At 44.1% G+C, this 14,135-nt stretch overlaps 1 protein-coding gene across 2 annotated transcripts; it reads left to right on the top strand.

The window, feature by feature from the left end:
- Nucleotides 1-1,502: 1,502 nt before the first annotated feature.
- On the top strand, nt 1,503-9,050 carry LOC110487312 (uncharacterized). 2 transcript variants are annotated; one of them, XM_090194873.1, is made up of 9 exons: nt 1,503-1,808; nt 2,608-2,757; nt 2,962-3,395; nt 3,504-3,598; nt 3,893-4,078; nt 5,647-5,829; nt 6,396-6,457; nt 7,306-7,787; nt 8,801-9,050. In XM_090194873.1, exons 1-8 carry the CDS (start codon nt 1,758-1,760, stop codon nt 7,762-7,764), a joined length of 1,620 nt encoding a protein of 539 aa, XP_090050999.1. In that variant the 5' UTR covers nt 1,503-1,757; the 3' UTR covers nt 7,765-7,787; nt 8,801-9,050. The 2 variants fall into 2 exon arrangements, with proteins under 2 accessions (XP_090050999.1, XP_090050998.1); XM_090194872.1 differs by having other exon boundaries at nt 7,306-7,756.
- Nucleotides 9,051-14,135: the final 5,085 nt, after the last annotated feature.

Here is a 14,135-nt window from a genome sequence, read left to right on the forward strand (position 1 = left end):
AGGGCAATGTAACAGGGCTATATTGAAGTGTTTACTATGATTACAGCAGGGGAACTGTCAGGGCAATGTAACAGGGCTATATTGAAGTGTTTACTATGATTACAGCAGGGGAACTGTCAGGGCAATGTAACAGGGCCATATTGAAGTGTTTACTATGATTACAGCAGGGGAACTGTCAGGGCAATGTAACAGGGCTATATTGAAGTGTTTACTATGATTACAGCAGGGGAACTGTCAGTACACTCAGTTGAACTGTGGGTGATAATAGTTGTCCTCCAGTGGGTGGAGGACGTACAACCTGTTAGAATTATAGGATGCTCAGATTCTCCGTCTGTCTTGAATAGTTTATCATCTGGTAAATCTGAGTGACCTGCTATCGGAGGTATTCATGTTATTATGGGGAATTGAGAGAATGGGTGTAGTATTCTCTCAATACTATACGCTCTGCAACTCCCCAACGGGCTCGGGAGAGGCGAAGGGCTCGGGAGAGGCGAAGGTCGCCAAGCTGCGCTTCTTCACACCCGCTCGCTTAACCCGGAAGCTGCACCAATGTGTCAGAGGAAACACTGTTCAACTGATGACCGAAGTCAGCCTACAGGCCAGCCTGCCACAGGGAGTCAGCCTACAAGTGCCCGGCCCGCCACAAGGAGTCAGCCAGCAGGCGCCCAGCCCGCCACAAGGAGTCAGCCAGCAGGCGCCCAGCCCGCCACAAGGAGTCAGCCAGCAGGCGCCCAGCCCGCCACAAGGAGTCAGCCAGCAGGCGCCCAGCCCGCCACAAGGAGTCAGCCAGCAGGCGCCCAGCCCGCCACAAGGAGTCAGCCAGCAGGCGCCCAGCCCGCCACAAGGAGTCTCTAGAGCATGATGAGCCAACTAAAGCCCCCCATGGCCAAGCCCTCCTCTAACCTGGACGATACTGGGCCAATTGTGCGCCGCCCTATGGGACTCCCGGTCACGGCCGGTTGTGACACACTACAGCCTGGGATCGAACCCCAGGCTGTAGTGACGCCGCAACACTGCGATGCAGTGCCTCCCAGCACATTTGGGTGTGGAAGGAAATGTAATTGTAGACCAGTTAGCCAAAAGAGCTTTGAAACGAGATATAATTGATATTAATGTTCCACTGGGTAGAGATGAGGGCAAATGTAGGATCAGAGCCATTTTGATAGATGTGTGTCAGAAGAGATGGGACTCTGAGCCCAAGGGCCCGTGTTTATACGCCCTCTACAGAAAGGTCAGTGGACCAAGGTTCAAAGGTCAGATTAGGAAGGAAGAGGTGGTGATTTTGCGTTTAGGACATTGAACTCATCATTACATCTGGTTGGTAGTGTGAATGGTTTGTGGGGTAGGCCGTCATTGTAAATAAGAATTTGTTCTTAACTGACTTGCCTAGTTAAATAAAGTTTAAATAAAATATATATATTCTGAACAAGATTCCAGCTGGTTGTAAGCGCCTTGTATTGCCTGCCTTCTCACTCCTGTACACTAGGTGGCGCTAATGCACCGGGTAGTTTAGTCATGCAGAAGAATCATACCCGGAAGTACGGTGATGCAGTAACGCAGACAGTCGGCTTATTTACCTTTCTTAAACAGTCTAGCTAGCTAGTTACTGTTAAAATGGCAACATATAGGATTTCTGCATGTATTGCCTTCGTTAAGATGGCTGGTTAGGTTTCAAATCGTTTCACGACCAGTAAATTGTTCAACTGACGTGAGTGACCTCCAGCTGATGTGAACGCAAAAGAACAACAATCAATAACATGTCGGCAGAATTCACTATTCCCGGTTCTGACCGACCCATAATGGACGAGGTAAGACACGGGAGGGACGAATGCCCGTTAGCTAGCCAGCCAAATCTAATAGCATTGTCCTAGCCCGAATGCCTCACATGACATGAATGGGCAAGCTTTGTCTCAAATCGGGTTGTGAACACTCCATTGCTGTAATTGCTAGACGATGCGTGACAGAGTTGCAGTAATAGCACAGACCGGTTATGCCAGGTCCGTTTATGCTCAGTCGTCTGAAAACTGATTTGATTGTAGTTAATGTTACAAAGTATCAAGCTGGCGGTTTGTTTACTGCTGCTGTTCAGTCAGTCTGTAGTCGCAACTTTGACACCATGCCACTGGGTGGGTCTTTTGAGACAAGGTCAGTCTTATCTGGGTGGGTGCAGTCATTTGTTCCTACCAAGCACTAACACAAACACACTGCTCTAGGATCAGTTTTGGCTTATTACCTGGACAGGGAAGGTCTGAGGTCAGCATTCCTACTGTAAGATGCTTTGTGAAATACAGGCCCTGATTCTCTGATCAAAGTATTGGACACTCATATGGGCTACCACAACACTTGTATTGTCTACCGCAACAACACACTCGTATGGTCCACGGCAACACAACACCTGTATAGTCTACCACAACAAAACACCCGTATGGTCCACGGCAACACAACACCTGTATAGTCTACCACAACAACACACCCGTATGGTCCACGGCAACACAACACCCGTATGGTCCACGGCAACACAACACTTGTATAGTCTACCTCAACAAAACAATTGTTCCCCTCTCCAGAACTAGTCAAGGCTGCCTTCTGCCCTTCATCCTCTTTTAGGATGATGTTAACAACCAGCCCAGCCCGTCCCCATCCCACAGCCCCCCTGCATCAGGAGAACCGGATCAAGAGGACCAAACAGAACCATCCAAAACCTTTTCTCACGGTTGTCTGGACTGTGGGAAAGAGTTTTCCCGCCCATGTGACCTGGTGAGTTTGACGTATACATACAGTACATGAAACGTGTCAGGACAACACAAAACAACAAGTCAATGACTTACAGACTTACAGTCAATGACCTACCCCTGTCAGGATAACACAATGAAGTGGCTGTAAGTCAATGACCTACCCCTGTCAGGATAACACAATGAAGTGGCTGTAAGTCAATGACTTATTTCTATTGTGTTCCATAAGGTGAGACACCAGAGGGTACACACAGGGGAGAAGCCCTACCCCTGTCCTGACTGTGGCAAGAGGTTCGCCCACTCAGGAGGCCTCCGAGAACACGAGAGGATACACTCCGGAGAGAAGCCTCACTCCTGCTCTGTGTGTGGGAAGAGCTTCACCCAGAAGGGAAGTCTTAGAGTTCACCTACGGACACACACGGGGGAGAGACCTTATTCTTGCTCCGTCTGTGGCAAGAGTTACACCCAAAATGAATTTTTGAAAGTGCACCAGCGAACACACACGGGAGAGAGGCCCTACTCCTGTTCTGTGTGTGCCAAGGGCTTTGCTCAGATAGGAAACCTGAAGAAACACCAGCGGATTCACACCGGGGAGAAGCCTTACCAGTGCCTGGAGTGTGGCGCCAGTTTCACCCAGAAGGACAGCCTGAAGATGCATCAGAGGTCATCTATTTCATTCTCGTTTTCATTTTTTGATCTCCTTGTTGTTTTACCGTAAAGTCCGTTTCCAAGTTTTAAATGCACTTTGAATAAAGAACGATTTGATTTTAGGTCTCACACGGGAGAAAAACCTTGCGTCTGCCCCGAGTGCGGGAAGGGTTTCCGTGACAACGGGCACCTGAAAGTCCACTTGAGAGTGCATACAGGTGAGGTTGATTTTAACGATCGAAGGACACAAGTGTCTCAAAACTCTCGAGTTGTCCACAATGTGGTTAGTTTAATAAAACCTAAATCTTTATGCAGCTATTGACAGTATACATTACAGCATTGTAATTTGTCTGGGATACACATGGTAAAACAACGTCCAATGAAATGCTTACTTCCAGGTTCCATTTCAACAACAATAAGAAATAATATACAAACATGAAGTAAATGGCTCATTATTGTGGAGTGACACCGTCTGTCTTTCCCACCCACCCGTCTGTCCACGCATCCATCAGGGGAGAAGCCGTACTCCTGCCCCGACTGTGGGAGACGGTTCAGCCAGGCAGACGTCCTGAAGAGACACCAGATGGTGCACACAGGGGAGAAGCCGTACTTCTGCGCCCTGTGTGGGAGGAGGTTCGCCCAGCCTGCCACTCTGAAGTACCACCTCCGGACCCACGCAAGAGAGAACCAGACAGGAGGTGAGTTCAACCACTTCCCTTTACAGCCGACGCGTTGCCACAGTAACCATTTCAGTTGGAACGATTTGAATGAACATTCCAGAATGTTACGGCGAAGCTTGTATTATTTGTAGTCGCCGTTTAGACAGGAAACAGATACTCATGTATACCTCACACTGCCTTCTCGGCCTGTCGGCCACTTCACTGCCTTCTCGGCCACTTCACTGCCTTCTCGGCCTGTCGGCCACTTCACTGCCTTCTCGGCCACTTCACTGCCTTCTGAGACTGTCGGCCACTTCACTGCCTTCTGAGACTGTCGGCCACTTCACTGCCTTCTGAGACTGTCAGCCACTTCACTGCCTTCTCGGCCTGTCGGCCACTTCACTGCCTTCTGAGACTGTCGGCCACTTCACTGCCTTCTGAGACTGTCGGCCACTTCACTGCCTTCTGAGACTGTTTTCCACTTCACTGCCTTCTGAGACTGTCGGCCACTTCACTGCCTTCTGAGACTGTCGGCCACTTCACTGCCTTCTGAGACTGTCGGCCACTTCACTGCCTTCTGAGACTGTCGGCCACTTCACTGCCTTCTGAGACTGTCGGCCACTTCACTGCCTTCTGAGACTGTCGGCCACTTCACTGCCTTCTGAGACTGTCGGCCACTTCACTGCCTTCTGAGCCTGTCGGCCACTTCACTGCCTTCTGAGACTGTCGGCCACTTCACTGCCTTCTGAGACTGTCGGCCACTTCACTGCCTTCTGAGACTGTCGGCCACTTCACTGCCTTCTGAGACTGTCGGCCACTTCACTGCCTTCTGAGCCTGTCGGCCACTTCACTGCCTTCTCGGCCACTTCACTGCCTTCTGAGACTGTCGGCCACTTCACTGCCTTCTGAGACTGTCGGCCACTTCACTGCCTTCTGAGACTGTCAGCCACTTCACTGCCTTCTCGGCCTGTCGGCCACTTCACTGCCTTCTGAGACTGTCGGCCACTTCACTGCCTTCTGAGACTGTCGGCCACTTCACTGCCTTCTGAGACTGTCGGCCACTTCACTGCCTTCTGAGACTGTCGGCCACTTCACTGCCTTCTGAGACTGTCGGCCACTTCACTGCCTTCTGAGACTGTCGGCCACTTCACTGCCTTCTGAGACTGTCGGCCACTTCACTGCCTTCTCGGCCTGTCGGCCACTTCACTGCCTTCTGAGACTGTCGGCCACTTCACTGCCTTCTGAGACTGTCGGCCACTTCACTGTCTTCTGAGACTGTCGGCCACTTCACTGCCTTCTGAGACTGTCGGCCACTTCACTGCCTTCTGAGACTGTCGGCCACTTCACTGCCTTCTGAGACTGTCGGCCACTTCGCTGCCTTATGAGTCTGTCGGCCACTTCACTGCCTTCTCGGCCTGTCAGCCACTTCACTGCCTTCTGAGACTGTCGGCCACTTCACTGCCTTCTGAGACTGTCGGCCACTACACTGTCTTCTGAGACTGTCGGCCACTACACTGTCTTCTGAGACTGTCGGCCACTTCACTGCCGACACAAAACAAACAGAACGCTGTTGCTAGCATTCTAACGTTTACAAACCATTTCCCCAGGGCCTCAATGCTGCCCAGTGTGTGGACAGGACCTCCCTACAGAGCAGGCTCTGAGAAAACATCTACAGGCACACATGGGGGAGGACCTCGGTCACAACGGGGGACAGGAAGACGGGGAGGAGGAAGTTGGTGGTCTGATCAATTCTGATGGAGAGGACGTTGGCTGGGACCCTTCTCATCTTAGTAAGTGGAGGCAGGTTATTTGTCCCTATTGGCTCCCTATTCCCTACATAGTGCACTACTTTACCCTAACATACATCCCAAATGGCACCCTATTCCCTACATAGTGCACTACTTTAGACCATCCATCCTTCCATCAAATGATAAACATGAGAGAGTCCTGTCCATGGCTCTGGTAGTCTCATGATGTTGTAACTTTAATGGGTTACAGAGTTAATGTTTAAGTTAATTAATTGAGCTGGATATAAAGATATTTTCTTTACAGTTATTTACAAATGTAATTGTATTGGTTAATATTGAATTACGCTTTTGACTGCAAGTTCCAGAATGCCTTGCGACAGGAAGTAGAGAGAGAACGCGCCAGTTATGTGCAAATGACAAGTGATTCTACTGACCTTTCGCTAGCAACTTACTTTCATTGTTCTGCAGAATCTAAAGCCAGTTAAATGTAACGTGAACAAGTACCATTACTAAAAGAAGCTTTCACATCAAACCCGACGTCCCGAGTCATTACTTTGAAGATAGTTATTCTATACATTATAACCCATAATACCAACCCATCTCCACAGGAGAGAGTCCTGTCCGTGGCTCCGGTAGTGAAGAAAGTCTTCCTACATCAGACATCAACAAGGTGGGAGAAAATTAGCTTTGTACATGTTACTGTAAACTAATGTAATCTATTTCAGGGGCCAAATGTATCAAGCATCTCAGAGTAGGAGTGCTGATCTAAGATCAGTTTTGCATTTTAGATGATACATAATGGACAGGGGGGGGGACCTGATGTCAGCACTCCTATTGGATCTGATATGTACAAGGGGACCTGATCCTAGATCAGCTCTCCTATTGGATCTGAACAACATCATATAACATCATATGTTCAGGGGGACCTGATCCTAGATAAGCTCTCCTATTGGATCTGAACAACATCACATGTACAAGGGGACCTGATCCTAGATCAGCTCTCTTATTGGATCTTATCTGAACAACATCACATGAACAAGGGGACCTGATCCTAGATCAGCTCTCCTATTGGATCTGAACAACATCATATAACATCATATGTTCAGGGGGACCTGATCCTAGATCAGCTCTCCTATTGGATCTGAACAACATCACATGTACAAGGGGACCTGATCCTAGATCAGCTCTCCTATTGGATCTGAACAACATCACATGTACAAGGGGACCTGATCCTAGATCAGCTCTCCTATTGGATCTGATCTGAACAACATCACATGTACAAGGGGACCTGATCCTAGATCAGCTCTCCTATTGGATCTGATATGAACAACATCACATGTACAAGGGGACCTGATCCTAGATCAGCTCTCCTATTGGATCTGATCTGAACAACATCACATGTACAAGGGGACCTGATCCTAGATCAGCTCTCCTCTTCTGAGATGCTTTATTAACACAGACCCTGATCTTCAGAGGAAATATTACTTCCTGTATTATTGATCACTGTTTTCATTCTAGAATCCGGGTGACCAATCCGGATCCGGATCGTCACCTGACGACAGAGAGGTCTTCAGTCAGACACTGGGTCCTGACGACAGAGAGGCCTTCAGTCAGACACTGGGTCCTGACGACAGAGAGGCCTTCAGTCAGACACTGGGTCCTGACGACAGAGAGGCCTTCAGTCAGACACTGGGTCCTGAAGACAGAGAGGCCTTCAGTCAGACACTGGGTCCTGACGACAGAGAGGTCTTCAGTCAGACACTGGGGATGAACATTAAAGTAGTGGAGGAGGAGGAGCTGGAGGACTTGAGTCAAACTGTTGGGGTGATGGTTAAAGAAGAAGAGGAAGAGGTGGAGCTGGAGGACTTGAGTCAAACTGTTGGGATGACGGTTAAAGAAGAAGAGGATGAGGAAGTCAGCAGATTCATTCAGTCCCCAGTAGAAGTGGACTGGGAGGCTGTTGAACTTAGTAAGTAGAGGGAGGGAGGCTGTTGAACTTAGTAAGTAGAGGGAGGGAGGCTGTTGAACTTAAAGAAACATGATGTAATAAGGACTTACCATCTTTGTGTCCCAAATGGCATCCTACCCCCTACTTTAGACCAGAGTTCTATGGGGAATAGGGTGCCATCCTATCCCCTACTTTCGACCAGAGTTCTATGGGGAATAGGGTGCCATCCTATCCCCTACTTTAGACCAGAGTTCTATGGGGAATAGGGTGCCATCCTATCCCCTACTTTAGACCAGAGTTCTATGGGGAATAGGGTGCCATCCTATCCCCTACTTTAGACCAGAGTCCTATGGGGAATAGGGTGCCATCCCAGCCCCTACTTTAGACCAGAGTTTTATGGGGAATAGGGTGCCATCCTATCCCCTACTTTAGACCAGAGTCCTATGGGGAATAGGGTGCCATCCTATCCCCTACTTTAGACCAGAGTTCTATGGGGAATAGGGTTCCATCCTATCCCCTACTTTAGACCAGAGTTCTATGGGGAATAGGGTGCCATCCTATCCCCTACTTTAGACCAGAGTTATATGGGGAATAGGGTGCCATCCTATCCCCTACTTTAGACCAGAGTTCTATGGGGAATAGGGTGCCATCCTATCCCCTACTTTAGACCAGAGTTATATGGGGAATAGGGTGCCATCCTATCCCCTACTTTAGACCAGAGTCCTATGGGGAATAGGGTGCCATCCTATCCCCTACTTTAGACCAGAGTTCTATAGGGAATAGGGTGCCATCATAGCCCCTACTTTAGACCAGAGTTCTATGGGGAATAGGGTGCCATCATAGCCCCTACTTTAGACCAGAGTTCTATGGGGAATAGGGTGCCATCCTATCCCCTACTTTAGACCAGAGTTCTATGGGGAATAGGGTGCCATCCTATCCCCTACTTTAGACCAGAGTTCTATGGGGAATAGGGTTCCATCTGGGTAACATCTCATATCTTAAAGGGTGCGTTGTGTATTTCCCATATTGTGTTCTCTATGTAACCCGTACTTACTGTTCCCCCAGGAGAGAGTCCTAACCACTGCTCAGACCGTGAGGAGAGACCTCCCCAGCAGGAGAATCACACAGCTAAACACCATCATCACCACACAGAGAACACAAGCCTCACTCCTGCTCCGACTCTATTTGAAGGACCTGATCAAAGCCATTGATTAGGAAATAATTAGGTTCATGATATCATTTAGTTACTGTACCCTATTACAGATATGTATGTTTAATTAATTGTCTTTGATTGAATAAATCATGGTTGCAACAACCTGCTTCTCTGCTCTATCAATCATTAGAAACTGGGTGGTTTGAGCCCTGAATACTGATTGGCTGACAGGAGTGGTATATCAGGACATATACCACAGGTATGACAAAACATAGATTTTTACTGCTCTAATGACATTGGTAACCAGTTTATAATAGCAATAAGGCACCTCGGGGGTTGTGGTGTATGGCCAATATACCACAGCTAATAACTATATACTATATACTACAGTATTTAACCGATATACCACAGCTAATAACTATATACTATATACTACAGTATTTAACCGATATACCACAGCTAATAACTATATACTATATACTACAGTATTTAACCGATATACCACAGCTAATAACTATATACTATATACTACAGTATTTAACCGATATACCACAGCTAATAACTATATACTATATACTACAGTATTTAACTAATAACTATATACTATATACTACAGTATTTAACCGATATACCACAGCTAATAACTATATACTATATACTACAGTATTTAACCGATATACCACAGCTAATAACTATCCAGGCACTCTGGCGTTGCGCCGTGCATAAGAACAGTATTTAACTAATAACTATATACTATATACTACAGTATTTAACTAATAACTATATACTATATACTACAGTATTTAACTAATAACTATATACTATATACTACAGTATTTAACCAATAACTATATACTATATACTACAGTATTTAACTAATAACTATATACTATATACTACAGTATTTAACTAATAACTATATACTACAGTATTTAACTAATAACTATATACTATATACTACAGTATTTAACTAATAACTATATACTATATACTACAGTATTTAACTAATAACTATATACTACAGTATTTAACTAATAACTATATACTATATACTACAGTATTTAACTAATAACTATATACTATATACTACAGTATTTAACTAATAACTATATACTATATACTACAGTATTTAACTAATAACTATATACTACAGTATTTAACTAATAACTATATACTATATACTACAGTATTTAACTAATAACTATATACTATATACTACAGTATTTAACTAATAACTATATACTATATACTACAGTATTTAACTAATAACTATATACTACAGTATTTAACTAATAACTATATACTATATACTACAGTATTTAACTAATAACTATATACTACAGTATTTAACTAATAACTATATACTACAGTATTTAACTAATAACTATATACTATATACTACAGTATTTAACTAATAACTATATACTACAGTATTTAACTAATAACTATATACTATATACTACAGTATTTAACTAATAACTATATACTATATACTACAGTATTTAACTAATAACTATATACTATATACTACAGTATTTAACTAATAACTATATACTATATACTACAGTATTTAACTAATAACTATATACTATATACTACAGTATTTAACTAATAACTATATACTATATACTACAGTATTTAACTAATAACTATATACTATATACTACAGTATTTAACTAATAACTATATACTATATACTACAGTATTTAACTAATAACTATATACTACAGTATTTAACTAATAACTATATACTATATACTACAGTATTTAACCAATAACTATATACTATATACTACAGTATTTAACTAATAACTATATACTACAGTATTTAACTAATAACTATATACTATATACTACAGTATTTAACTAATAACTATATACTACAGTATTTAACTAATAACTATATACTATATACTACAGTATTTAACTAATAACTATATACTATATACTACAGTATTTAACTAATAACTATATACTATATACTACAGTATTTAACTAATAACTATATACTACAGTATTTAACTAATAACTATATACTATATACTACAGTATTTAACTAATAACTATATACTATATACTACAGTATTTAACTAATAACTATATACTATATACTACAGTATTTAACTAATAACTATATACTACAGTATTTAACTAATAACTATATACTATATACTACAGTATTTAACCAATAACTATATACTATATACTACAGTATTTAACTAATAACTATATACTATATACTACAGTATTTAACTAATAACTATATACTACAGTATTTAACTAATAACTATATACTATATACTACAGTATTTAACTAATAACTATATACTACAGTATTTAACTAATAACTATATACTATATACTACAGTATTTAACTAATAACTATATACTACAGTATTTAACTAATAACTATATACTACAGTATTTAACTAATAACTATATACTACAGTATTTAACTAATAACTATATACTATATACTACAGTATTTAACCGATATACCACAGCTAATAACTATCCAGGCACTCTGGCGTTGCGCCGTGCATAAGAACAGTATTTAACCGTGGTAAATTTGCCATATCCCACACCCCTTCGGACCTTATTTCTTAAATAGACCATTCAATCTTAATTCTAGGGTGACCAGACGTCCCCGATTTTGGTGGCCAGTACCCGGATATAGCCGTCCCAGAAAATGTCTCTGATTAGGCTTCAGAAAGAAAAAGTTAAGTTGAGTCTGATATTTCCATTAAAAGAATGGCTATCCCATCCCTGTCCCAAGCTCGTTTGCTCCCGCAGCTTTGCCACGGGCCTTTTTATGACAACGTCTGATCAGTGATACATTAACCACCATATGAACAGCCATGTCCAGATTTTGGTGACAGGTTTTTCACGATAATATTCTAAAATCGTAATAAAAACAATATGCAATTTCAGATTTTCCTTTAGGAAAAGTAGGCGCCGGACATCACGACAGGGAATTTGCCGGACATTTTAAAAATGTTAACGGACATTCATATGCATTCAGACTTAACCTGGCGCAGCCAGCGCCATCAATAAACGAGGGATGTTGGTCAAAGGAGCCCCATTTACATGTTCTTAACAGCCAATAACAAATTACAACACTGTTCCCTGTGTTTTGTTGTGTAGCATAGGCAAAACTTTATATATATAAAAAGGCTACTTTCCTAAAACATGAATTGTCCTCCTGTCGTGGTGACTAGTACGGGCCGCCTCCCAGACGTCCTACTGGGTCCACTGACGCGCGGATGGTCTTTGCCTGTGGATCTTCTCTTGACCGCAGTATGGAAGGCCGCGGTATGAGCCTCTTTCCTGGTGAGGGGGGCCTCTCGGTGCCTCTACCGGAGGCTGAGTTAGCAATGGAGCCCTGGGCTTCACTTTATCAACCCGGGTCACCCCTCTTGGTACATCTCTGCTTGCCACAGAGGTTAGTTCACTCCTTCCTTCTGGAAACATTTCACCGGGTAGTTGGTGACACGGTATACTACCCGTCAGCGGGGGTTATTTCTGTGTACAACACCAACGAGTAATCCGATATTTATTTATCGTCCGCTCGGGCGCTATTTTAGCGTGGCCCAGTTCTTACTGCGTGTTATCTCGTATTTCACGCAGGATACGTTCAACCGTGGGGTTATACTAGGTTTCTGTGTGCGCGCGGCATAGTCTCAGACACTCCTGCTAGCGTTTCTAGTTGACCGGACAACACACTCACTGGTGAGTCACACTCGCCAAATCCCGTTTATAGGGTTTCAGCTAAAACGAATTTATTGAAATAAATTCTTAACTGAAAGCAGGGGTTCAGCACTTCATCTGAGTAAGTACAACTCCAGCCTACTCTGTGCTCTTCACACAGTCACCCTCGAGCTCCCCTGTGGTTTCCTGCTGGAGCCCACAATATGGACTCGCTGCAGGACACCTAAGGTGAAGCTGCCTGAGCCTGTAGTTGTTATAATGCTACTCTTCTTCTTCAACACTTTATTCAACAAATCATTTAACTAGTTAATGAAACCCAGTAACACTTCTCTTTTAGTTCCACAGTTTCACAACTGATGGAATTTATAGTTTTTTATTTATTTAAATATTGCAATTCCAATTCAGTAGCTTCTAACAATAGTAATTGAGTTCTGTTCTTACCTCAAGAGTCTTGTAACTTCTAATACATCAGTCAGCTCCTGATCTGTGTTCCCCAGAATCTCCGCTCCTCTCCCCGTCTTTGACATGGGTTTTTATACTCCTGAATTCCCCAAGCCCATGCCTCTTTTGACTACAGCCACACAAGACATCCTCAACCTGACACGTGACATTTAAAGCAAAGTTTCGTAACACATTGTTTCCTTTACACGTGACGTCTACACACAGTCAGATAAACACAGTGGTTCCTTTACACGTGACGTCTACACAGAGTCAGATAAACACAGTGGTTCCTTCGTAGGTGATGACAATCCGTGATGTCATCTGCTTCGTGTCTCACGTGCCATCAGGCAACTCTACCAACTCCATCCCAGCGTTGAGATCTTACAGGGTGTGGCCAGAAATGAATCTCCGCCCTCCAGCAGTGGATAATCTGCATAGTCTACCTGCACCAATCAGGTGGAGGGAGGAGTCACCAATCACTTCCTCTCTGCCTTTAACTGGGTTCTGTTGCTCCCCAACTGTCTGTGGCTGAGGCTTCTCCTCTCTGCCTTTAACTGGGTTCTGTTGCTCCCCAACTATCTGTGGCTGAGGCTTCTCCTCTCTGCCTTTAACAGGGTTCTGTTGCTCCCCAACTGTCTGTGGCTGAGGCTTCTCCTCTCTGCCTTTAACTGGGTTCTGTTGCTCCCCAACTATCTGTGGCTGAGGCTTCTCCTCTCTGCCTTTAACTGGGTTCTGTTGCTCCCCAACTGTCTGTGGCTGAGGCCTCTTCCTGTCCTTCTTCTGCTTCTTCTTCCTTGTCTCAGTGTTACCATGACTCTGACTGGAGACTGGAGGGAGGAGTCACCAGGTCCTCTTCCTTGTCTCAGTGTTACCATGACTCTGTCTGGAGACTGGAGGGAGGAGTCACCAGGTCCTCTTCCTTGTCTCAGTGTTACCATGACTCTGTCTGGAGACTGGAGGGAGGAGTCACCAGGTCGTCTTCCTTGTCTCAGTGTTACCATGACTCTGTCTGGAGACTGGAGGGAGGAGTCACCAGGTCCTCTTCTTTGTCTCAGTGTTACCATGACTCTGTCTGGAGACTGGAGGGAGGAGTCACCA

Source organism: Oncorhynchus mykiss, chromosome 13 (assembly GCF_057628025.1).
Source record: "Oncorhynchus mykiss isolate SJ-2025 chromosome 13, ASM5762802v1, whole genome shotgun sequence".
Taxonomy (NCBI): Eukaryota; Metazoa; Chordata; class Actinopteri; order Salmoniformes; family Salmonidae; genus Oncorhynchus; species Oncorhynchus mykiss.